Source organism: Oryza glaberrima, chromosome 10 (genome assembly GCF_000147395.1).
Source record: "Oryza glaberrima chromosome 10, OglaRS2, whole genome shotgun sequence".
Taxonomy (NCBI): Eukaryota; Viridiplantae; Streptophyta; class Magnoliopsida; order Poales; family Poaceae; genus Oryza; species Oryza glaberrima.
Window position 1 is genome coordinate 18526090 of NC_068335.1, and position 25358 is coordinate 18551447.

Sequence of the window (25358 nt, forward strand, 5' to 3'; positions counted from 1 at the left end):
TCAAATCCAAACAATCTTTCTTGATCTGGTTGAGAGCTTTTGATCCACTCGATCTCTTCTCCCTGTTTCCCCAATATCAGAGAGAATTCACAAAAAAAGGGGACAAAAAGGCAAAGCTCGGTCAGCCATCTTCGATGGAGATTAAATCCAACAAATTAAAACCAAATTGAAAGAGAAAATTATAGAGAAAATAATGAGTTAGGAGTAGGGAATCGATTTTTGCAATAAATAATAGGAGGAAACGTACAGAGAGGCAGATCGCGGCGGTGCTAGGGTTTGGCCCGGGCCCTAAGAGCGGTAAAAAAGGAAGATCGGATCGGACTGAGTGGAAAAAACGGTGATAAAAAAACCAGATGATGAAAAAAAAGAAGCCTAATCGGACATAAAAAACTAGCGAGAAAAATAGACGGACAAAAAAAACATATTCAATTAAAACCGATTCCTCAATTAAAACTGAAAACCGATTTAAACACGGATGACTTACTAAAATCTCAGCAAAAACATCTTCAATTTTTACAATAGTAGAGATTTAGACAAAGAACAATAATATCATATTGCATGAAAATAATAATTCATGACCATCAAAAATTATATATAATCACTTCAATATACAATATCTCAATATAATATACAAGATATGAGGGCAATATATGTCTGCAAAAAAAAAAAACAATGATCCAAAGTTATTTGATTAACTTGTTGGGGGTATAAAGGCGGGAAACGTGCGTGTGGAAAATGAGGGAGAGAGAAGTTGGGAAGAAGTAGTATAGGACGCCCTAATAATGTTATCTCGCCAAGCTTTTTTTCCCCCATTTTGTTTGAAAAAAACAACAAACTAGTCTCGAATACATGTAATAGACACATATCAACCCACATGCAGTGGCGAACCCAGAACAAAAATTACCGGGGGTGCTTGATATGCTTATAGGTTTATTTTTGAGTAATATAATGCTTAATATGACCTAAAACACGTCCGGGGACACCGGGTAGATACACATAGGTACGCCCCTACCCACATGTTATAGACAACGATTGGTAAATCATTAGTTAACATATCTTAAAAGTGACCAACAATTAAATGTCCCAAATACATATACAAAAATTGCTCAAACTTAACCGGCAAACTGAACTACAACTAGTCTCGACTCGACTGCCCGCGAGAGCGAGCCCCCCAGATCTCCCTCGTTCTCCGGCGATGGCGTCGCCCTACACCGGCGCGCAGCCGCCGTATCCGGCGGGGGCGCACCAGCCGCCGCCGCCGGCGCAGGCGCTGCTGCAGCAGAACCATTCGCTGGCGTTCCGCGTGATGCGGCTGTCCCGCCCCTCGCTGCAGCCCGACCAGGCCGCCGCGCTCCGCTTCGACCCGCGCGACGTCTTCCTCCCCGAGGACGCCCTCACGGGGCCCGACCCCTCCGCCGCCGACGCCGCCGCCTTCCTCCAGGGCCTCCTCCACCCGCTCGACTCGCCGGCCACCACCGTCCCCGGCGACTTCACCTTCCGCGACCGCTTCCTCCTCCGCGACCCCGTCGACGCCCTCGCGCTCCCCGGCCTCCTCGTCCTCCCGCAATCCTTCGGGTTCGTCTCTCTCTCTCTCTCGCTTCCATTCCAGTAGTAGATTGCAGCGAATGATTGTGTTGATGTGATCGTGGGGGGACGCATCGATAGGGCGATCTATTTGGGGGAGACCTTCTGCAGCTACATCAGCATCAACAATAGCTCCAGCTTCGAGGCCAGGGACGTCGCTATTAAGGTTTTCGAACAATCCCATGATTACCATCCTCTTCTATTATATCGCATTAGTTGGAAAACATCATTTGAAATTCTGGATCGTTTATCATAAAATATTATTCTGGATGATTTCTGGAGAACGGTATTATTGCACCCAGTTTGTCATTGATGCTGTTGTTTCAGTGCATCTGGTTAGAGTGCTAGGTTGATGTTTTTCTCTTCTTTTTTTTTTTCAGTGTTAGAATCTCAGATCACCAAGTTCTTATTGCTGCAGTCATGAACTGCTGTTAAATTCGATTGCTCGATTGACTATCTGCTGTGGAATTACTGGAATAGTTGCTTGTTCATCTTATTTTACATTTGTTGACCAATGTGGTGTGTTCAGTGATTAGGCCAATTCTATTAGAGCCTCATTAAGAAAAAAATGTAACAAGGTGTTATTAAGGCATGCAAGAAATTATGAGGTATTATAGGCTAATAAGTAGCTTTGATGCAAATAATTATAATTGACCTTGACTTTATCTGTAGTTCTTATTGAGCATTTAGCTAGTCCTGTCGATGGATTGCATGTTGTTCTATGATAAATTTGATACTTTAGACACCCCTTTGGTGGCATGCATGCAGGACTTAGCTGTCCTTGAAGCCTTCATTTCTTCATATTATGTCATAAGTTTTAACCGGAAGTTTATTTACATTAGGCAGAAATACAAACCGAGAGACAGAGGATACTTCTTTTGGATACATCTAAGGCCCCTGTTGAGTCAATCAGATCTGGGGGTAGATATGATTTCATTGTGGAACATGATGTCAAAGAACTGGGAGCACATACGTACACTATCCTCTTTTTGATTTTATTTACGAATTGGTTGCATTAGACATTAGTGAAGCACACCTTATTGTTGATTTGCTCATGTGGTGATTGAATCCAGGCTTGTCTGCACTGCTTTATATAATGATGGTGATGGGGAGCGTAAATATCTTCCTCAATTCTTTAAGTTCACTGTTTCAAATCCATTGTCTGTTAGAACGAAGGTACTTATTTCTCTCTTTTTTTTATATGGCTAATCTATACTCCATATGTATAATCTCTATGTCCCTCTATCTTAGAATGTAATCCTAGCATATTCGGATTACAGAGTAGGTCACATAAATAATTTGTGTTCACTTTTTGTTTCAGGTTCGCACCATCAAGGTATGTACCCTCTTGTTTAACAAATGCAAACAATATTGTAAGTCTTGTAACTAAATGTTGGTTTCTTTTATGGAAACCTTTAAAACTATACGCTGTCACATTTGCAATTTTTTTAGAATATGTTCTGTCATCGCAGCAGTTACCAGTTAGCCATTTCTTTCTTTACTTGCCATTCTATCTGTGCAGAATCATCCTTTTGGTTCCATAAGAAGTTTATCAGCGTCTTGAATTCCCCAAAAATAAAATTTAGGGAACCTCATTATACTTTATCCTTGGTTTATTCCAAACTGGTTGAACAAACTTCTATGTAAATGTGGTTGGCCTTGTTTCCTTCGATATTATAGTATATATTCTACTGTACTACTGTTCATTATAATATTATTTATCCCTTTACTGTGCATTTATTTATTCATCATGGCAGTCTTGAACTCTATATAGCTAGTCCACTTTGACAGGATACCACTTATCTGGAAGCCTGCATAGAGAATCATACAAAATCTAATCTTTATATGGACCAAGTTGATTTTGAACCTTCCCAACAATGGGCAGCTACAAGATTAGAAGCCGATGAACATCCGTCAACAGTGAAGTCTATAATCGGGTAAGTTGAGCTCTGATAACAAACCCTATTTGGAGAATGGAACATAGTATCTCGATGCAAGGATGTTGATATATCATGTCGATGCAAAAGGATTGCTAATGTGAGTTCTATTTTTCATATAGGGACTTGTGCAAGCAACCGATTCTCATCAGAGCTGGAGGAGGAATATACAATTACCTATATCAACTCAGACCATCGTCTGGTGAGTCTGGTCAAACAAAGGCAGAGGGAAGCAGCATACTCGGGAAATTTCAGATCACATGGCGGACAAATCTCGGGGAGCCTGGCCGTTTGCAAACTCAAAACATACATAGCACTGTCAGTAAAGTTCCTGACTTCTGGTTTGAACTATTTTATATGAAGTGTCGAGGGCTATATCTGTTAAGTTACTCTATATATAAGTGTTAGCTATAACTTTGGCAACTCTTTCTTTTGAGCAGCCCACTGCAAGCAAAGATGTTGATCTTCGTGCTGTGAAAGTTCCACCTGTGATATTTCTGGAAAGACCATTTATGGTAGGTGATTCGTTGGTGAACATCTGGCTCGGATATTTAGCAAGAAATTTGTTCATGTTCTTTTTCCACAATATTTTGATGTTTATGCTTCTGTATTGTTTAACTTGTAAGATAAAATATGTTCCTGCTTTGGTATCTATCTGATATTTCCCTTCAATAGTATAGCTAAGGGAATCTCTTTATTAGTATCTTTGGACAAAAATGGGTCAGTCTTGCAGACTTTTTTGTCAGGTCCTATGGATCCCTTGTATAGTCTCTGAATATTTCAAAAAAGAAAAATGCATTAAAGCATTACACTAGGGTTATGCCCTATTTTTCCCATAAAAAACGAGTTTCTGGCTGTTCAAAACTGTTATGCTCCAGGCTCTCTAGAATTTCCTCCCCATATCACTCACCCCTTTCAATTTGTTAACATGTTATGTGTTTAACTTTCCACGAAGCATGTTGTGCACCAAGCTTTCAAAAATTCCCTTCCTATATCATTCTACCCCTTTCAATTCATTACCACAGGAGACATGCAGTACTGAGTAAATTTGCAGGAATCATGGTAATACATCTCGCATGCTTTATTAGTGTCTTTTCTTCATACAGTTTCATGACTTGTTGTCAATCGCTATGCACTAATGCTTATCGTTGAACCATGCACTTAGTGCATTACTGCATTGCAAATATTAACAACAGCTGCTCTTCACATTACTATCGATATTTGATTAGATTTATATCCTCAGGTTAATTTATGCCTTACAAACCAATCAGACAAGACAGTTGGCCCTTTTGAAGTATTTTTAGCACCAAGCGTACTTGATGAAGAGAAATATGTTCTGGTCAATGGATTACAGAAGTTGGTTAGTTGTTTCACTTGCTATTTTATGTTTGCTGTTATACAAATGCTATACTAGTCTGGGGTGTTCTGACAGTTGCTTAGACAGGTGTCCTGTGAAATTTGTCCCTGGTGTTCCATAACATATTTGCATAGTTAATTGCTCTGTTTCTATGGTATGCTAATGTGGCATGTAGAAGCATGTCAGGCTATAGGTTTCTTTGTTTGAGAAAACAGGAAGTTAGGATTTTTCATTGGGTACTTGATTTCAGGCTAATGTTACTACTTTCCAGCAATCTGGCCAATGGAAACTAGATTGTGAGTTAACAATGAGTTTGTGTGCTGCTTATTAATAGCTACCTTAATCGCTTTGGTGACATCTAGTTTTTTTTTTTTCTTAAGAGATAGTCAAACGTCCAGGAAAATCTTTATGTTGGAGTACACTACTCAGCTGGTCTCAACTAATCTCTTTCTGGTGCCTTTTATTCCCTCCTCTGTAACAGTGGGTGAAAGTAATGACGTGTTGGGTATGCTTTTGATATTTTGCTTTCATTATCTGCGCAGGTTTTGCCACTAGTTGAGGCTTTTGAATCCATCAACTTTGACTTGGTAAGATAACTTTCTGGGTACATCACTTTAGATATATTGGATATCTATATATCTGCTCTTAGCTTTGTATTTGTCGAACTGTGTTGTGGATTTTTTTTGCCACTCTAAAAGTGTGATGCATTTTTACTACTAAAAAGGTACTCCCTCGTCCCAAAATATAAGGGATTTTGGCCGGATGTGACATATCCCAGTATGTCCAGATTCATAGCATTAGGATGCGTCACATCTGGCCAAAATCATTTATATTCATAGTATTAGGATGTGTCACATCTTTTTGCTTGGTTTTTTATCTGACCAGTGACGCTATTGATGAATCATAACAACAATACTGCCTTGTGAATTTTCCTCAACGATACTGATTTTCCTCATTCGTGCTAATATATGAATGTTAACCAACAGTTGAAACAATTTAGTCTTGTGTTTGACCATCAAAGCCAGTGGCAAATTCATTGTCTTATGAATCGGAAAGAAATGTATTTGACTATATCTGGAATGAATTTGTGCAGAGTATGGTAGCTACTCAAGTAGGCGTGCAAAAAATTTCTGGAATTACACTGTATGCCGTGCAGGAAAAGAAGCTTTACGAACCTTTGTCAGACATAGAGGTAAAGATAAGCACATTTGGTACTATCAATTACTCTTTCTTGTAGTGTTCTGCATGTTTGTTTGCTAAAGCTACATTCTCGTGATAGCATTATAGTTCTTTAAAGTTCTCATGATAAATTTGTTGAACATAAGTGCTCGAGCATGTGAAGCTTTTCGGCATGTTCTCTTTTCATTCCTTTCCTGAAGCTGCATTGGTATCTTATGCACGGCTGGATTACTTGTTTTTTTCCTGCAGATTTTCGTTGATGCAGAATAGAACGTGGCATTGGAAAACAGACACAGATGTTCCCCCATGTTTTCATCATCTGAGAAAGGGATATACATATCGTCAAGCGTATTCTAGTTGATGTATTTTTTGTTTATTGTACAATTGATTATATCCGATTGTAACGAGACACATTTTTACCGAAAAAGGGAAATAGATTGAATGTTCTTCCAAGGAACGATAGTTTTTGTTGATCCAACACCTTTTTAGTATATCTGTACTAAACAAGGAATGCAGATGCAGGCATTGTGAAGTTCCAAACAAGGTAAGCGAATTGTCTTGTGTCGTTTGTATGGTTTGTCCCAGTTAATTATGTCCTAAATTATACGATCTCCCTCTAAATCCTTCCTTGCAGACAATCGTCAATCTCTTAAAGGCCATTTTCAATGACTAGGATGGTGTCTATTGCATTAAATAAGCTGTCACCTAGAATGAAAAATGATGTGGCAAGTGAATAAATAAGAAAAGAGAAGGAAACTATGTCTTGCATGAGACATGGTTTCTATACAACATCCAAGACATCGTGTGAGATTAGTATTAAATTTAAGTATGGAATAATGGTGTTTGTATTGGAAGAGTAGTATCTAGTACTAGTTTCTTGATGATGTGGAGTTTATGTCTTGAGTTGGGTATGGCCTTAGATTAGCGTGTCTTTGATTCAATTTCCCTTCCCATCAGGGCTACGGATTGGGGGCTTGCCTTTCATCTCCAAACAACACATCCAGGAATTGAGAACCTTTCGGCAAGTACTTTGCCAACTCCTTCAGAAATCTCAAAACGAATTCCCAACTCTTTCCATGCAAATAGTTTTTGATAAGTCAAAACTATTTGCATAATATTCCATGCTGGAATATATGATAACCTTCAATATGATGAAGTGAGAAAGAAACCACCATACCACCAAACAGAGCAAACATAACCATAAATCACCAAACTATTTGCATAATAGTATTGTCTCAAAAGTGCCACAAATGCTGTGGCACAACCACCATCCAAAGGCAAGAAAATAGCACACACATTATACCACCAACAATACAACGCAAAGGAAAACCAACAAACAAATCCAACAAAAGAAAAAAAAGAGATATAGAGAGCAATCTAGTACTACTAATCCAATGTCACAGCTGCAAATTGTGCCCCAATTGCTGTGTTCTTCATTCATTCAGTCATTCATTCAAGTGAAGCTCGTCAGAGGTGATCCGCACAGCTGCACGTCGGAGATGTCGGAGAGCCTCTGCCTCGAGCTGGACGCCATGCCGAACTCCTCCAGCTCCAGGTCGGAGATGCTCTTCCTCTTGTGCGCCTCCTGCTTCGCCGGCCTCTCCTCCGACGCCTCCAGGATGGGGCTCAGCATCGGCTGCTCACTCTGCTGCTGCTGCGATATCATCGCCTGCGCCTCCGCCATCATCGAGGGGTCATCCTCCGCAGCGTAGAGTACCTTATGAATCGCGTTGACAATCTGCAGAAAGAAAAGATAAACAAGTTTCTTGATCAGCATCGCCCTAACTGACAACAAAATAAACATCAAGAACCTAAGAACTAGTACTACTGTTTATTTTCCGAAAACTGAATGGTTAACTCTAAAAGCAAGTGCACAACCCTTTTAGTATTCCGGTTTTAGGATAGTCTTATTGTCACCAAGTAGAACAATAATCAGGCAAAAGTTAAGGCATTCTGCTACGGTTTTACCGGCAAATGCTCGACTTCAGGGCTCTGGCACAAGATCTCCACATCCCTCAGCTTGGAGAAATAGAAATCTCTTTCTTTCTCGAGACTATCGACGAGCAGCTTCAGCTCAGTGATCTGCAAATGATGCCAAGATTGAGTCTCTCACCCTTCAGCAGAATAAGAACAAAAAAAGTCAAACCGATCGATCATGGCATCACACAAAACCTCTCCCACCTGTTCATCATAAGCTGGTCCAGCTGAGTTTGCGGGAGACGGCTTTGCGCTCCGTGACGGAGGGGCGTTCGGCGCATGCCCATTGGCCTTCTTGGCACCATGAGATGATGCCTGTGCTTTGTGGGTGGCGGATGAGGATTTGGCCGGCGCCTGAGAAGGAACTGATGTCCTTCTGTTGGTCTCTTTGCCGCCCTTGCTGCTCTCCCTTCTTTCAGAAGCATTGTAACTGTGTGAATCAATTCACAAAGAACAGCAATACATAAGGTTTTAGACGAGCAATTAAATGAAATTGTCACAAACAGAATTTTGAATCTGACAAATTCTCACAAATTAAAATTGGAAAGGTTACAGAATAGTATGTGAGAAATGCCTAGGGGTCTTCCGGCTAGCTCCACAAGGTGGTGGACTAGACGACCTAGGTTCAAAGCCTCACCCCTTCTAATTATTTGATATTAGGTCCTTCCCTAATATTCGAGTTTTTTTTTTCAGAATAGTATGTAACAGATTACCTGTTCATGAAGCCTCCATTGACCGAATCACAGTATCGCTTCATCCATTGCATGAATTCCAGATTGTCAAGGGGCCTTCCCTTGGTAAGCTTGTTCACTTCAATGTGCTGCGATAATAAGGAGCAAAGCAAACAAGAAAAATGTAAGAACACAGTCGCAGTACCAGTACTAGCAATGATTAATATAAGCAACAATCCCAGGTTTTTTTTCCATCATCACCAGATCATGAAACACTACAGATTCACACAACATATAGTATCAATTAGCATCAGCAGGGGATCTAGAATCTGTGGTATTTGTACAAAACTACTTCCCTTCCCTTCTGAAATCAATCACGAACTGAACAAACGCGCCCAAATCAGCTACACGATAGGTGTACGGAACCACGATTTGCTCACGGTGGGGAGAAGAATTAGGGGGGTAGGAATCAGAAACCGGCCGCACCTTGGTGATCTTGAGCTTGTTGAAGACGTCCTGAAGAACTTTGTAGTTCTGGATCATCTCGTACTCCGTCTTGGCGTCGAAGTTGACCTTGTGCATCGGCACCGCCCCCGGGTGCGCCGCGTCCATCAGCTGGCACGCCACCGCCCCCGACGCAGCCTACACAAAGCCCACACCCAAATCAAATCGCCACATCAAGAACCGAGAAAAAAAAATCCACGCATCAAGAAATCCAACAAGCAACCAGCCGAATCAAACCCCAAGGGGGAGGAAGAGCGCGATTTACCTCCTCGACCTTGGAGAGGCCGAGCTGCAGGGTGGTGTTGATCCACGCCAGGATCTCGTTCCGCCCCACGAAGTAGGCCCCGTCCATCATCCCGATGTTGCTCGCCGCCATCTCCGCCTCCTCCGCCGCCGCCGCGAACCAGATCACCACCACCACCACCACGGGGATCGAAGAGATCGAAGAAGAGAGAAGCCTCGAAGATTTCGCGAGGAGGAGGAGGAGATCGGCGACGAGGTTTTCGAATGCGGCGGCGGTGGTGGTGGGGGAGGAGGAGGAGCGGGATTAAAAGGGAGGCGGCTTTTCCATGGACGATTCTGCCCTCGTGTTCATGGTTTCAACGGCTGGATCGTGGGGTGGGGTGGTGGATGGACGGGTGGATCTGGTCGACCGTTGGGACGGGGCGGGGGTGGTGTGGTAATTTTGCGAGGACGGGGGGAATTTGAATTTTTGGGAGGTTTTGCGTTTCGTGGGTGTGTACAGGGTACAGCCGTCAAGGAGTTGGGCATGTGGTTTTTGTTAGCTGGAATAATAACTGATGAATGGACCCAATGCAGATAGTGCAAATGCGTTCGGTTTTCACCTTTTTTTGCCCGTTGCTTTTGATGTCTTCTCAAGCTATTGTAATTTTGATGAAGAAAAATGTAATTATTTTTTTACATGGATATTTGTTTAACTCACTCACAATTTAAATACTCGCTCCGTTCACAAATAGGAGTAACTACTACTGTATTTGATTTTGACATTTGAGGTCTAGTACTATTTTGACAAAAATTATTTTTATAAAAAATAACATAATTATTTAGCTTCAAAGTCGTATCGGTAGATTTGTAATGAGAAGTATTTTACTAACATCTTACATTCAAATATATTCGTGTTGATATTGGTTGAAAATTAATGCTCAAAGTTGATAAGTATTTGTCAACCGCGGAAGTAATATTTTAGCAGCTACAAATTGTGTAAATGGATTTCTTGCTATTCTGCAAGCATGTTGGCAGCTCGGATGTGCATTTATAATAAATTGGCTAACTAAGATAACATTTCATACTAATTTGAGAAATAAACTGGAAGAAAAGAGAATGATTTGAGGAAAAGAACGAAAGAGCAATTTGAGAAAAAAAAAAAAGAGTTGCATCTTGCGGCAAGATATTCCTATGTTCAATTTTGACCACAACACCTTAAACTAATTTTTACTAGGTCATATTACCTTTCTTGCAATTTAGACCATAGGTCATACTATCTTTATAGCAATTTACTAGGTCATATTACCTTTCTTGCTAGGTCATATTACTAATTTTTACTAGGTCATATTACCTTTCTTGCAATTTACTAGGTCATACTATCTTTATAGCCCTATAGGCACACTTCCTTCTATGCGGAGCTCACGCTCAAGATTGAGCCTACTTGACTGCTTCAACCGTTGATCGGTATCCATGCTAGATTTCGTGCCTCCATCAAGCTTGTCATGATTCGGCACCTTGTGCTTGAGTTTTGCCTATCAACGTGGTGTCAGAGTTCAAGCTTAGATGCGCCGTCATCCCTCTAGGTCGAGCTCCACCGAAATTGGTCACTCACATGTGCTATAGTACACATCTCTCCCTGCACTAAAGTACACATCAGTGGCCCTCTTTTGTGCTTCACTAGAAGAATATAGTTTTTCTAGTAGGCATGGATAGCAGCGGTTCACTGGTGTAGTTTTAAGGAGGCACGGACAGCGACGCATCTACGGCTCAATAATGTAAAGAAAACCTTAGTCTAAAGTTAAAACAATATCTATATACCCCAGACGAAAATGGAAATTCTAATTTTGTCCTAACCCAATGAAACTCAAAAGAAATTGAGTAAAAAAAAAAGATATCTATATACCCCAGACCAAAATGAAAATACTATTTTTAACCAGGCATCCAATGAAACTCAAAAGAAATTGAGTAAATAAAACTAACCCAATCAAACTCAAAAGAAATTGTGTTAAAAAAAAGGAAAAAGTACACCAAAGGTCCCTCAACTTGTCATCGAGTTACAAAATCATCCCTCGACCACAAAACCAGATATAAAACATCTCTCAACTTGTAAAACCGTTCACTTTAGATCCTCTGGTGGTGGTTTTGTGCCCGGTTTTCTCTGACATGGCCATGTCAGCTGAGTCACGTGGGACCCACATGTCAGGTGGCCATGTCATCACTCTTTCTCTTTCCCCTCTTCTGTCCCTTCCTCCTCTCTCTCTCTTTCTCCTCCGTCTGGGCAAGCCGATGCGGCGGCGGTGGCGGCGTGGGGCTCCTCCGTCTGGGCGAGCCTACGCGGCGGCGGCGGCGACGGAGCAGGAGGGCCACCCCCCAAGCCGCCGCCACCTCCGCCGCCGATCTGACTTCAAATTTGCCGAGGATGTTCGATCTGATGTTGCGAGCGAACAGAGCCATAGCTGAAATCCGGAAGGCCTTTGGAGTACAAGAGGCCTAGCATTCGAATTGTGTCCATGGATGCATCTGTACATCGTTCAAAAGTAACATTCAGATGTACTGTGTGTGATGATAATAGCAAATAGATCTGGTGTCTTTTCCATCTGTTGATGATCAGATCAAGGTGTTTATGCATTTGGCTCACTGTCGCAGTTGCTTGGAAGTACTGAAGCTGAACAGAAGACACAACTCTTCAAACTGTAATCTTGATGTGTGGTTAGCAACTGATGGGAGTCCACACTATCAGTTTTTCTTGTTTGCGATTTCCTTTTAAACTTTCTCTTCCCACATAGTTAATTAATTAGATGGAATTTCAATAAGCAGCAGCAGCAATGGGGTTCGTAGAGCTTCTTCGCAGTAGCAGTAGCAGCAGCAATGGTTATGGTTGGATTGGAGCACAGCAACCCAGTACCAGTTCGCCGATTCTTGCTGCTTGCTGGTTGATCGTCGTCGTCGTCGAGGCTAGAGTTCGCCGGCGATTGCTACTGTCGTTTGGTGATGTGCAGGCTAGAGGTGGAGCAGCATGTCGCAGCGCCAATCCATCTCGTTGGCTTCGGCGGCGGCCGACGGGGATGAGGCCAGCAGGTTCAGATCGAACGGGCAGCGGCTTTGTCGCCGGCGCCCGAGGCGCCGTCGTCGCAGAGCACGGTGGAAGAGGAGCCGGCGGGGAGAGCAAGAGTCCACCGTCGTCATCCATGGCCGCAAATATGGCGCCCGCACCGTCGGCGGCGGCGGTGGCGTGGGGGGCGGCCCTCCTGCTCTCACGTCGTCGTCGTCGCCAGCCGGCTTGCCCAGACTGAGGAGAAAAATGAGATAGAGAGAGGGAGGGAGAGAAGAGGGGTAAGTGAACGAGTGATGACGTGGTCACCTGACAAGTGGGTCCCATCTTGACTCAACTGCCACGTTAGAGAAAACCGGCCACAAAACTACCAATGGTCTGTTTGGCAAGATAAGGGAAGAGGAATGGGAGTTTTAAGGAGAAAGTTGATGGTAGGATTGGTCATGGGAGTTATATTTGTAGTCCTCATTCCTTGCTTGGTTTCACATCGAATTCCCTCCAAGTCTCACAAATTAACAGGCCTCCCCCTAGGTAAGAGATTGGTGGGAATTCGACCTTTTAATTCCCCATCCCAAACCCTCTCGAATTCCCAAGTTTTCCAACCAAACTACAGACTTAAACTCTCATATGTCATAAACTCTCATTCCCCATCACCAACTCCCTCCAACTAAACAGGCCGCAAAGGACCTAAAGTGAACAGTTTTACAAAGTTAAGGGATGTGTGGTATATCTGGTTTCGTGGTCGAGGGATAATTTTGTAACTCGATGACGAGTTGAGGGACCTTTGACCTTTGGTGTACTTTTTCCTTAAAAAAAAAGGTGGTGGTCTGCCATGGAAGGCACTTGGGCCGGAAGCGGGCCAGGGCTGCAGCGGCCCGTTATCCTTCCACCGTTGGAAGCGGGCGGTACTCGCTGCTCTGTGAAACCAGCCTCACGCAATACCCGCCAACTCTAGGTGCAGGGACGCTCGAGCCTTCGCCCAGGCGCCCCACACACGCTACGCAACTTGGAACGGGCGGGCCGCATAGTGCAAACCACAGGCCCAGACCCAAGCGCAATCGACCAGGCATCCAACACCACCTTATTGCCCCCGCTCGGGTGACAAGCCAACGCTACCTGGCTCGGCGAGCCAGCAGGTGAGGAGTGAGTATTAAAGCTGGTGTGGAGCTGGCTGAATAGCCGAGGTGGTACTAAACAAGAGCTAACGGAGTCATGTTTGTTGGCTGCTGGCTTTTTCTGAGAGAGCACGGGCGGTTTTGCGTTGTTTTGTTGGTCGTGGCTTTTGTGCACTGTGAGTACTGTTGGGCTTTGGCCTTCGGCCTTTGGGCCCCTGTTTCCTTGGAACAGTTTAAAGTTGTATTTGAAGGAAGGAATGAATGCTTTGGTGCAAACACAGGCACAAGCTTTCTCGTTGCTTTTGAGATGTGAACTGAAGTTCCACTGTTATGGTTGCTCGTGTGGTTGGTTTGACGCCATGGTTTCACAATTTTCGCTCGAATTTTGTCGCCCAAATCTTAGAGGTCTCTCAAAGCGCTTGGTTCTTGTAAAGTTTCAGCAACTTTCATGAATTTCACTCGAAATTCGACATCTTACTAGGCTCGCATTATTTTTACCCCAAAACGAAATTGTGAATCCAGCTTGACGGTGACTAATAGACTTCGCTGTCCAGTAACAATCGCGCAACTTACACACGCTGAATGTGACACTTCTGGAGGAATGGAAGAATGGATACAACAGCTAAGACCATGACAGAGTATGTTGAGCTCCTGAGCTTCAGCTTTGCTGTGAGCCTTTGATAGACTGACAACTATGGCGCTTCCATTGATATGTATGGTCTGTTGGTTCCATATTTTCTGAGATTACTCTACTGTGATTATCTGCTGTTGAACTTCTTCTTTTCTTTTCTTTTCTTTTTTTTTTTGCGGGGAGTTATGTTGTTAAACTTCAGTTAAAGTGAATTCAGTAATGCAGCCAAGTGTTAATTCTGCATGCTGTTATAATGTCTCTGCTTTTAGTTTCAACTAGTAGTACTACTTTCAAGGTGACCTGAAAAATCTATTGTTTCTACTACTTCAGAAACGCTTGGCATTGATCTGCAAATTTTGTACTAGCACAATGTTGTTAAGAACTGACGCCTCTGTGATACTTCATTTCATTCTGAAAATAAATTCTTCTATGCTTGAAAATTTGAGATGCTCGTCCAAATTTTGACAGGACACATTTGTTCAAGTACAGGACTTCGAAAAACTTAACAGTGCCAAGTTAAGCTAACATATCCTCCTGAACTTACCGAAAATATTTCATCAGAGCATATTTATCATAATAAAACGAAGCAAGCGATCGAGTGCCTCTCAGATATGATCAGCTATGCTTGCTAGTTCTTACTGAAGATTGCTAGTTCATCAGAGAAGAGAAGGTTCTTACTGAAGATTTGCTAGTGCAAAAGGAACCCTAATTTTGGGTTCTATTTACGAGCAGAACCTCCTGGGGAAGGGTCGGAGAAGAAAACTCCGAATCACGTCGGGGTATTCCGTACCGCGCCTCGGGGTTCGGAGAAGAATATCCGAATCCTTCATGGGTGTTTTCTGACCGTTGGATAAGACACAAGCGGCTCGGATCGTGTGCTCGAGAGAATGGCTTGGTGTGTTTTTGCAGAAAGTGCCATCTGCTTTGCTTCATATCACACTCGGGCAGCGTTGGGCTAATGGATATGGAAAATAATTTCTCACCCATCGAAATACATCTTTAAATCCTAACCATTTATTCTTCCTTTTCCATTTAATCTTAATCCTTCATTCATTTTTCAATTCTAATCCCATCCCCTATTCTCCATTATCCAAACATGCTCGGGGTATTAATTTCCAAGAAGATGTATTGAAGCTAAACTGCCGTCAAAGTGTCAAACCTGTTGCTTTTGAGATTAGTTACTAACGGCACTGCATTTTACATGGAGTTAATGTGCGTTACCGCAGCTGTTCCTCTGCCTGCAATGCATGAGCAACTGTTTCTTTATTAGTACTGGTGGTGGATTTACCATAAGCGGGGGCTCGAACCTCTACTATCGGTATTGGGGCTATACATGATTTAGTTAGTGCTACCAGACATGTTATGTTGAAGAAAAATTAATACCCTTCCAAACAATCTAAAATCCTAAGGACAGTCCCAACCCTCCATCTAAGATGGTTTCTATGGCATTAACTACATTGCCATGTAGGATTTTTAGCTTATGTGGCACTATATTAATTAAGAGAGAGAGAGTGAAGAGAGGAAGAAACTAGGTCTCATGAAAGACCCAGCTTCAACATGAGAACCTATGCGCTACACAATATCAAGTTTTGCATTGGGAGATAATAGTGTCTTCATAATAGATGAAGAATAGATATGATTGGTAGAGAAGAGAGATGATGTATTTATTAATGACCCACTTTAAGAAATCATGAGTTGTGGAGTGTAGTTTTTATTATGATGTCTTATTGATATGGCAGCATAGACACTGCTTATGGACATTGTGAGTTAGTACTGCCCTAAGTGCTTGTTTGTTTTAAAAACAAAGAATTTGGATTTCTAAGGATTAATTCTTTTGAGTATCATTTGGTTTGTAGAATTGAAGTATAGAAAAATTAAAGGAATTTTTTTCCTACGAGTTATATAGAGAAAACATAGGAATTTTTTTATCCACTTAACCTCTTGAAAAAATTCATATGAATTGATGTGTGTAAACATTCTATTACTCCACTTTTTCTATTTATCTTTATCTGAAGTTCAATCGATAAGAATTACATCAGACCTGTCGAAGTCATGAAGAGGACAAATAGTGGCCAGTTTGATGGGAGGAGCATTGAGCTATATGGCCAAACTCAGACCAATGGATCGATTGCGTTTGCAGTGACGTGGCTGATTGAGGAGCAAGATAGAAAATATTGGATGCAGTTAGCGGAAGGACAATCGTATAAGAACACGCTTTAGGCGCGCCTGAGTGTGACACTAAATTATTACTCGTCGAGACCTACACATGCAAGAGGCGTACGACAATTAAGTATAGTGCTCTTTTAAGTATAACCATGATTTTTCGTGCACAATTTTAATTGTTCATCTTATTTAAAAATTTTGAAAAACATAAGTCACATATAAAGTACTATTTATATTTTGTCATATCATAATAATAAAAAATACTAATTAAAAAAAATTAAATAAGAGAAAGACAGATGATTAAAGTTGGACACTTAAAATGGGATAGAGGGAGTTCTGGAAAATTCGAAGGTTAGTCCTGAACTCCTGATCCGTGCTCATTCCAGATTCCTCGTTCTAGTAATGTTTTCTTAAAAAGATTTAAAAGACGAAACAGTTAATGTTTTTTCGTTGCAAACATAACAAAGCCGTCGTACATTCGTACTACTAGCACTCTAGCAGCACCATCACTGACATCCCATGTTACCAAGTGCATGCACGCAACAGCATCGATCGCCCGTCCTTTCAAAGAAAACGATGGAAACATGCAGTGTGCCTACGACCACCAAGGTCCACACCTGCTCCGGTGCTCCCCGTCTTTGCCGCGTGCAATGATGCTCGCGATCCCACCCCATTAACCTTCTCCCTTGGCACCAGCAGCTGGTTAGCCCAGCCAGCGATTTCACCATCTCATCTCATCTCATCGTCTCGATCGACCAAACAATACCACGAGCACGGCGCCCAGCCCGGCAAAACCAACCGAGCCTTTCCGTGAGATTTGTGACCTGGTAAAAGTGTGGCACCGAGATCCTCTGACCTATGTCATACGATTTTGAGTAACTGAGATATGAGTTTTCTTTATGGGTTACTCCTACCTATTAGGGCATGTACATTAGAGATCACATACATCTTGATCTCAAGACGTCACATAGGACAGAACCACATAAAGATGATGACACAACCCACAGTGGAATCCACTCCAAAACGTATTTTGCATTTTAGCCCATATCTATGTATATGTCAGCCCTTATGGTGTATCTTATTATCAAATCTATTAAAACTTTATATTTTGGACCTTATAAACCAAAAGAAGTACATATACACCCCTAAACACCATGCGGACCCACTGTCAGTCTCTTCCGCCTCCTTTTTATTTCCTCTGTCTCCCCCCCCCTTTCTCTCTCTCTCCCGAGCCCTCTCGCCATCCTCGCGTTCTTTTTCTCCACCGAGACCACCGGCGCTCTCCTTCTCCCAGTCAACCCCGCCGACAAGACCCCTTCCCTCCTAGTCCCTCTCCCCATCCCCCTCTCCTTTACTCTAGGCGAGGCAGAGAGCGACGGGATCAGCGGCGCTCGAGCTCTCTGGCGATGAGAGAGAGTTGGGCGGCTCGGATCCAACCTCGTGCTCGCCGGATCTAGCGGCGCGGGCCACAACGGCGGCGAATCCGACCATGAGCTCACCAGATCCGACCACGAGCTCGCTGGATCTGGTGGCAACGGGGAGCAGCGGTGGTGGCGGATCTGGTGAGAGGCGACGCGACCACAACGGCGGCAATGAGCGGCGACAACGACCACGACGAGATGGGGACTTAGGGTAGGTGCATGGGGGGACCAACCGGACGATGTGACTCACTGGGCTCCGGGCTCATCCATCGCAAGTCCTCGAGTCGTGGCTTCGCGGCTCCCGATCCTAGGCCGGCGCTTCAACCGTTCCCTCTGCAAGAACCGCTCCGGCCTACGGAACCACGAGCTCGATTGCCAGCTCAGCTTGGCTCCGACGTGAAGCCGTGAGACCACCGGGCAGAGTGGAGCGTTATACATTGCCTTAGTAAAAAACTCGAATATTAGGGAAGGGCCTAATATCAAATAATTAGAAGGAGTGAGGCTCAGAACCCAGGTCATCTAGCCCACCACCTTGTGAAGATAGCCGGAAAACCTCTGGACATTTCTCATACATTGCCTTAGTGGCTCTAAAGTCGGGTGACTTAAGTGACATGATCTCAGTCTGCACGCGTGCGGCCGTCTCAGGATGGTTTGCCATACGCGACAGCACGGCGCGATCGTACGCAGGAGAGGTATGGGTTCACAGTAGAGGGGGAAAAAACAGTGTAACCCAGCGATGGGCGATGGCATCCCAAGAAACGGAGATTTGCCGGCCGGCATCGTCTCGTCGAATAGAAAACATACGATGCCCTTGACCGCGTCATGGTTGGTTCGTTTCCTCCATGACAAAGATAATAAAGTACTACTCCTACCATTAGAGAGATATGATAAGCGAGCATCTGGATCAATCACGCCCTATATAACTGCCCCCATTGCTCAACCATTCAACCATTGCAAAACCGAAACAAACAGTGGCAGAGGGCAACATGGTAGCAACATGCATTGTACTCCTTGTACTGTCCTACACTAAAGCTATCTAGGACCACACACCACACCCCTCTCTCTCTTGGCAGTTAGTAGGAGTGCTACAGATTCCATTTCCATTGCTGCATTGCATTTGCATGCATCCTCACACTCACAAAAAAAAAAAATCCAAACGGCACCAACAACCACACCACTCTCTTCACTCACTTCACTCGGGCCGTGTTTAGATTCAAAGTTTTTTTTTCAAACTTTTAACTTTTTCATCACACCAAAACTTTCCTACATACAAACTTTCAACTTCTCCATCACATCGTTTCAATTTTAACCCAACTTCAAATTTTAGCATGAAATAAACACAGCCTCACAGCCAGCATGCATATCCTGCACTAGGCTGTAGCTGAGTCCTTCAGATATGCATCAGCTGGTACTACATGGTTTCACCACCTGTCGCGTTCCATGTGAGGGATCGTGGCTTGCAGCGGCTGTCATGTCACCGCCCAAGGCAGCACTGCTGCGTGCCAACCATTTCGGAGGCCGGGAGACCACCACGTAGTACTACGTTCGTTCGTACGGGAGCCAACCCGTCCTCTTCTTCTCTGTATCGGTCCTCTTCTTCTCTGTATCGGGACGGGATCTTTTTCTCGCCGGCCGCGTGCCAACAAAGTGAGTAGCAGCTGACATGCATGGCAATGGCAGTATGGCACTGTGCATCTGTGCAGCAGTGCCGTGGCTTTGTCTCCTGATCCTGAAGCAATTATTCTTCCGGTGCTTGAATCGGCCAAAGGATCGGACCACACGAGTTTTAATTTGCTGCCATGGTGTTTGCAGGGTGGTTGTTCCTGGCTGTTTTGGCTGAGTAGTTACCTATCCATGTTAGACAAGTCCGTTCTCCCATTGGTGTTACTATTGATTATTTAAATCCTATATATACGATCATTTAAATCCTACAAATTTCTTCACAGATCTTATGTTTCAAAAGAATCTTTATTGATCCATGGTTGTATGCCTTTAGTCGGATCGTGCAACTAAATTGGGTGATACTCAACAACAAAGCACTAACCTTTATACATAGTTTAGTTGTAAAACTCATGTATAACTACAAGCGTAAAAAAACAATTAAATTTTTTTATAATGAAATAAAATATTATGGCCTTTGCTCAAACGGAGATCAATTAATTAAGTAGATGTTTATTTGCACGGTAGTCATTGATCAAACTTAATCGTACATAAGCCGGACAATTGGATCAAATGCGTAGCAATTTTCTCATCGATCTCTCCTCCGGTGATTTTTGTAAAATTTAATTGGAACCAGAGTAACTTCTGTAAATAATTAATCCGATCCTCTTCTGTAAATTATACCGGTCCAAACGGGCGTGAACCACTGACAGCGCTACGTGCATGTGGTCCACCTGTCCGTTCGTAGGTGTGGTTTCATGGATTAACCACGTCTACGTAAACTTACTCGAACAAAAGGACAAAATCAGGTAGCTAATCGCCTAAGCCAGCTCGTTACAGGCTTACAGCAGCATATTGGGAAAAATCCGATAACAGCAGTAGGAACTATAGGGAATTAGGGATCGCCCCCGTTCTCCCGATCCAACAAACTCTCCTGCTTCTCCCAATATCCTCCACCCACTTCACCAGGACAGCTAGCCATATCTCACGGGTGTTCTTACCTTTCGGTGGGAGTTACTACCATTATCGGGTAAAATCATGATTACCGTAAATTATGAGGTTTTATATTTTTTACCCTCCATAAATATAAAAAAAATACCAAACTTCAAAAAATAATTGTATCCTAACTTTTCTTTTTTGAGAATTACACACTCACCCCGTAAATCCATCCTGGACTCCCATAGGCATATCTCACATGTGTTCTTACCTTTCGGTGGGAGTTACCATTATCGTGCAAAATCACGATTACCGTAAATTATGAGGTTTTTAAAACTGATATGTTTTTATCCTCTATAAACATAAAAAAAATTCCAAACTTCAAAAAATAATTGTATCCTAACTTTTTTTTAGAGAATTACACACTCACCCCCGTAAATCCATCCTGGACTCCCATAGGGAGTCGAACATTTGAGAATTACACACTCACCCCGTAAATCCATCCTGGACTCCTATAGGGAGTCGAACCTGAGACGTAAGATGCTACTGAGGCTCTTGTAACCACTAAGCTACAGGACATTTTCCAATTATATCATAACTTATACAGACATATTGTTTCAATAGAAATACTACGGAAAAGAGACTCATGGAAATGTTACCCTAGTGCGATATTGTCCTTCGAGACTCTTGTATAGTCCTTTTTTTTTTCCTTTTTGCTTTCCTTAAATATGTTTTACTTCTACTCTTTAGGATAAAACTATTTTTTTTCGTGCGGATTCGTCAAATAAAAACGTGGTAAGCAGAGCTAAGCTGAACAGGAGAGGCGCCCATGCATCCATCGGCTTGCCGCCGAAGAAGCGGACGAAAGCCAAACATATCACGCGCGCGCGTACCACCACCACCACCACACGGTGGCACGGGCGGCGCGCTCACCTGAAAACGAATCAGCCAAAGCAACCAACGACCGTGACAGCATGCGAGCGCCACGCCGCCACCGCGTACTCTGGCCGCGACGCGCGGCGCCACATCAGCGGATCACACCCGCGACGCCACGGCGGAAAAAAGGGCATCCGCTGCCGCTGTCGCTCGCGCCGCCTCGTGGTGGCGGATGTGGATAATCACCACGGGGGGAAGGGAAACTGCGGCTCGCTCGCGTGGAAGGAGTTCCTCTTCGGCGCGCGCGCGAGAGACCGCGAGTCCACGAGAGGGAGCAGCAACTGGTGCTTGCCGTGTTTGACACTTTGACCGCACGCGCGCGCGCGCGCACGAGCCGTCGCTGTATCGCGCGCGCTGAATTGATCGGCGATCGACGATAATACACCAGCCACTCGTACCACCAGATTAGTTCATTTTTTGTTGGGTAGATGACGGGTTTCTTTCAGTTCAGATCGGAAGATAATAATAACACGATAGTACGTAGATTCAGACTACTATTGCGGTCTCATAAGAGCAAAACTAATAATATAGTAGACTTGTTGACTATAAGATTTGCAGCCTTTTCTTATCTCATATATATTATAATTAGCTATTTACAATTAATACATAGTCCACTTGTCTCTCTCACATGATTTTTTGGTTCTTGTGTTCAAGCCAGCTGTAAGTTTAGTTTATAGTCTGCTCCTTCTCTCTCTCCTCTCTTCTCTCTTGCACTTTAGCATTTAGCTGACTTACAGCCTCCACACTTGCTCTAAAAGTGGCCTTTCGCACGGCGAGAAGCTGTGTTCTACGTGCACGGACACCCCAAGACACACACACAGGCCATGTCTGCCTGTCATGACTCGTCATTGAAAAATCAGGTTATGTGTACGAACTACTAGTACGAGTTGTGCTCTTTTGCCAGCTGGTTCAGACAGTGGCACGGTGGCAGATAGCGAAGGTTTCATCAGACAAATTGCAGTGCAGCAGCGGCAGATTGGCAATCTGGCATGCAGGCTGCAGCTGAGCTGGAGAAGCAGCTGAAGTGGCCGCAACCTGATCGCGGCTGTGGCCGCAGAAGATCCCGGAGTCCGTGGCACGGAAGGTCCGCATGGGCCCACGCGTACAGCATGCGTCCACGTGGTGGGGCCGGGTGCCACGTCGCCTACACGTCCTTCTGCCAACCAAACCGGCTCGGCCCAGATCGGCTTCACGGCTCGAGCCAGGGTTCTTTCTGCCTTTCGGCTCCTTCTGGTTGAGAGGAAACCCACCTTTTCACTACTACTACCTGTAACGTTTATCTTTTTATTTTCGTTTTAACGCGCAAACAGGGAAGGTTCTGGAGATGGCTGCGGCGGCGGGCTCTGGCTGGACTGGAGTATAGTACTAAACCGGAAGAGTAATTAAAAATGACCTCACCGAAATGGAGAGCGTTTTTCACATGTTAGAATGCTGATTTGTCAGCGCAGTTAAGAGCAATATATTAACCAAAGAGATTGTACATCAATTGATCAATTCCACTATAACAGTATGGTGCTACATGTATATTCCTAGATGAGTTAGTAGACAATCGACGTGCTAAGCATGTTCACGTAGCCGTAACAATATCAACTGTGCGAGGCTCAACAACAATAGCGTCGTCTTTTTTTTTTCTAGAACTGAAAATGTCATGAATGTTTATGTAGACGAGATGGGCATAGTATTTTCATTTTCTCCATTAATTAATGGAAGACATATAACACCTACAAAACCATTGTGCAAATGATTAGATTTGGGAAGCTTTGGAGAATACCATTAACCATTTATGTATTGCAATTAAGTGATTCCCGATCAGTTTTAACACCAGATATTGCTAACTAGTCGATAATTATAAACAGGGAAAAAGACTTTAGTTGGGGAAAGATAATAATTTTGTGATAGAATCAAATACTCTCTCCGTCCCAACATAGGTGCCGCACTCTAGTTAAAATTTAAACTAGAAAGCTGCACCTATTTTGGAACGGAGGTAGTAGGTTTATATAACCTTTTTTCCTTTTGTCGCTTTCATGTTGTGATCAGCTCATGCGTCACATTTTTGTCTTTAAAAGGGGTTGATTATCCAAGCCTCCCAATCTCTTGATGGAACGTATTTATGGAACAACCACATGTACGAACGAACGAGCTAGTAGTTATACTGCCTTGATCTTTATGAATTAATGCGTTCCCTTTTCATGGAAGAAGCCAACAAGAAGAAGATTATGCTAAAAAAAACATGATGGTTACACTGGAAAATGAAAGAAAGAAAATTCGAATGAAATAGTTTATTAGATTAGAAAAATGGTGCAAAAATTCAAAGAAAGTCCTTGTCACGCATGGATCTAACCACTTGGTGCTGCACCAACCATCTTGTCAAATTTGGGAAACCATCTCGTCAAATTTGGGAAATAGAGGCCAATAGCTAGAGAATGCAAGTTCATGAAGACGTGATGGAGACTGGAGTAGTAACTAGGAGCCTATGAGGAGGCTGGATGAACACTTGAATGAAGATTGCTTGGACTTATATTACAATAGTTAACTTTACTCTACGAAAACTATACCAATTTATCATGTGGATAATCCATAATCATCCTCCGTTCGTAGCACATCGTTTTAGTGGATTTCTGATAAAGCTTCCACATGTAAAAGATTTCTGATAAAGCTTCCACATGTAAAAGGTTACAGTTCTATCCTAATATCCGAAATATCCACTAGGTTTGTAAAGATAGAGGAAAATGATCATGTGGTATGAACGGACAAAAATATAAAATGGTTATTGTCCTACTTTGGTCAAACTGAATTCTAAATGTCCAAAATATGAAAATAATACTTAGTCAAAATATTGCGCAAGCAATATTAATGTGACAAGAATTTGGTTTTGGAAACACGTTTGCAAAATAACCATTTAAAAACTATAAAAGAAAACCCAGCATGCTACTACCGCCAAGCTGGAAACCGAAGCAAGTGGTCAAACGGAATGGTCAAAAAGCGTAGCCTAAACCGAGCAGAAACCTCTTTGCTGCTGCCTGTTTCGACCAAAGTGTTGTTCAGCACATCAGCGGTGGCGGCTGAGCGAGCCAACCAAACAAGACAAAATTAAAAGTTTAGTAAAACAAATCTGAGATCTACCATAATTACAAAATGATCCCACATGGCGGTTACTCCTGTTCTGTTTTTTTTTTAAAAAAACAAATTCGGTACTAGTTCATGCATTTGCACTATTTTTCAGGTTCCAATTGGATCTCCTCTGACCTGTGTACCAACTCTGGAGGCACAATTGGATTTATCATATTGTCAAGTTACAGCTAGCATTGGATCTATATGTTCCATACATCTATTGTGAAATATATCTTCCCCTCTGAAGCAGCTAGCATTGCACCCATTGCATGATAGTGAAGAAGATAATCATACACCATTAGGTCAAAGTTCTTTTAGTAAGCACAAATAACTTCCCAACGTTTTTCACAACATCCCGTTGTTAAGCTGGTGACAGTTGACATTCTTGCTGGCAATTCGTGCTGCACACTTCTTGGCTTCTTGCCTTTTTTTTTTTTCCTTTCACCGTGAGTCTGTGACTGGGTTGCAAATATAATAGCTCTTGTAAACAATGGATTATGGGTTTATTTACTGCTTTAGTGCTTTTAATAATCTTAGTTTGTCCACTAAAAAAATCTTAGTTCGATGATCTGTCATCCTGTATCTCATAATAACATTTTTAACCCATCCCATTTATTCCAAAATAAATTTATCTTTAAGTAATTATTGTACCGGAGTTTATGAAACTAGGGGCTAAATGTACTATGAGTATATAAAATGAATAATAATTCCATTGGAATTTGATAAGGTAAAAATATTTTATTTTTCTTGGTTTTACATTTGTATATATATAAAAAGAGCCAAAAAAATCATATCTCGAAGTGGAGGGCGCTTATTTACCACTGTAAGAACAATGCCAAAACAAAGCAAACTGCAAACAACATAACCGTCTCACGGAGACAGGGAGTTACGGTTCCAGCT

The 25358-nt window shown here is 42.8% G+C and overlaps 2 protein-coding genes across 2 annotated transcripts; one reads left to right on the plus strand and one right to left on the minus strand.

Moving 5' to 3' along the window:
- Positions 1-1122: 1122 nt before the first annotated feature.
- Positions 1123-6514, plus strand: LOC127752512 (uncharacterized). Its single transcript, XM_052277915.1, has 12 exons — positions 1123-1575; positions 1666-1750; positions 2427-2557; positions 2658-2760; positions 2906-2920; positions 3376-3521; positions 3644-3839; positions 3962-4036; positions 4765-4881; positions 5421-5465; positions 5972-6070; positions 6307-6514. The coding sequence occupies exons 1-12, from the start codon at positions 1196-1198 to the stop codon at positions 6325-6327; spliced, it is 1413 nt and encodes a 470-aa protein (XP_052133875.1). The 5' UTR covers positions 1123-1195; the 3' UTR covers positions 6328-6514.
- Positions 6515-7252: 738 nt separating this feature from the next.
- On the minus strand, positions 7253-9717 carry LOC127752513 (microtubule-associated protein RP/EB family member 1C). The gene is made up of 6 exons (XM_052277916.1): positions 9475-9717; positions 9192-9347; positions 8748-8854; positions 8239-8464; positions 8026-8139; positions 7253-7795 (listed from the first exon to the last, which is right to left on the minus strand). Exons 1-6 carry the CDS (start codon positions 9583-9585, stop codon positions 7511-7513), a joined length of 999 nt encoding a protein of 332 aa, XP_052133876.1. The 5' UTR covers positions 9586-9717; the 3' UTR covers positions 7253-7510.
- Between the last annotated feature and the right edge of the window lie 15641 nt (positions 9718-25358).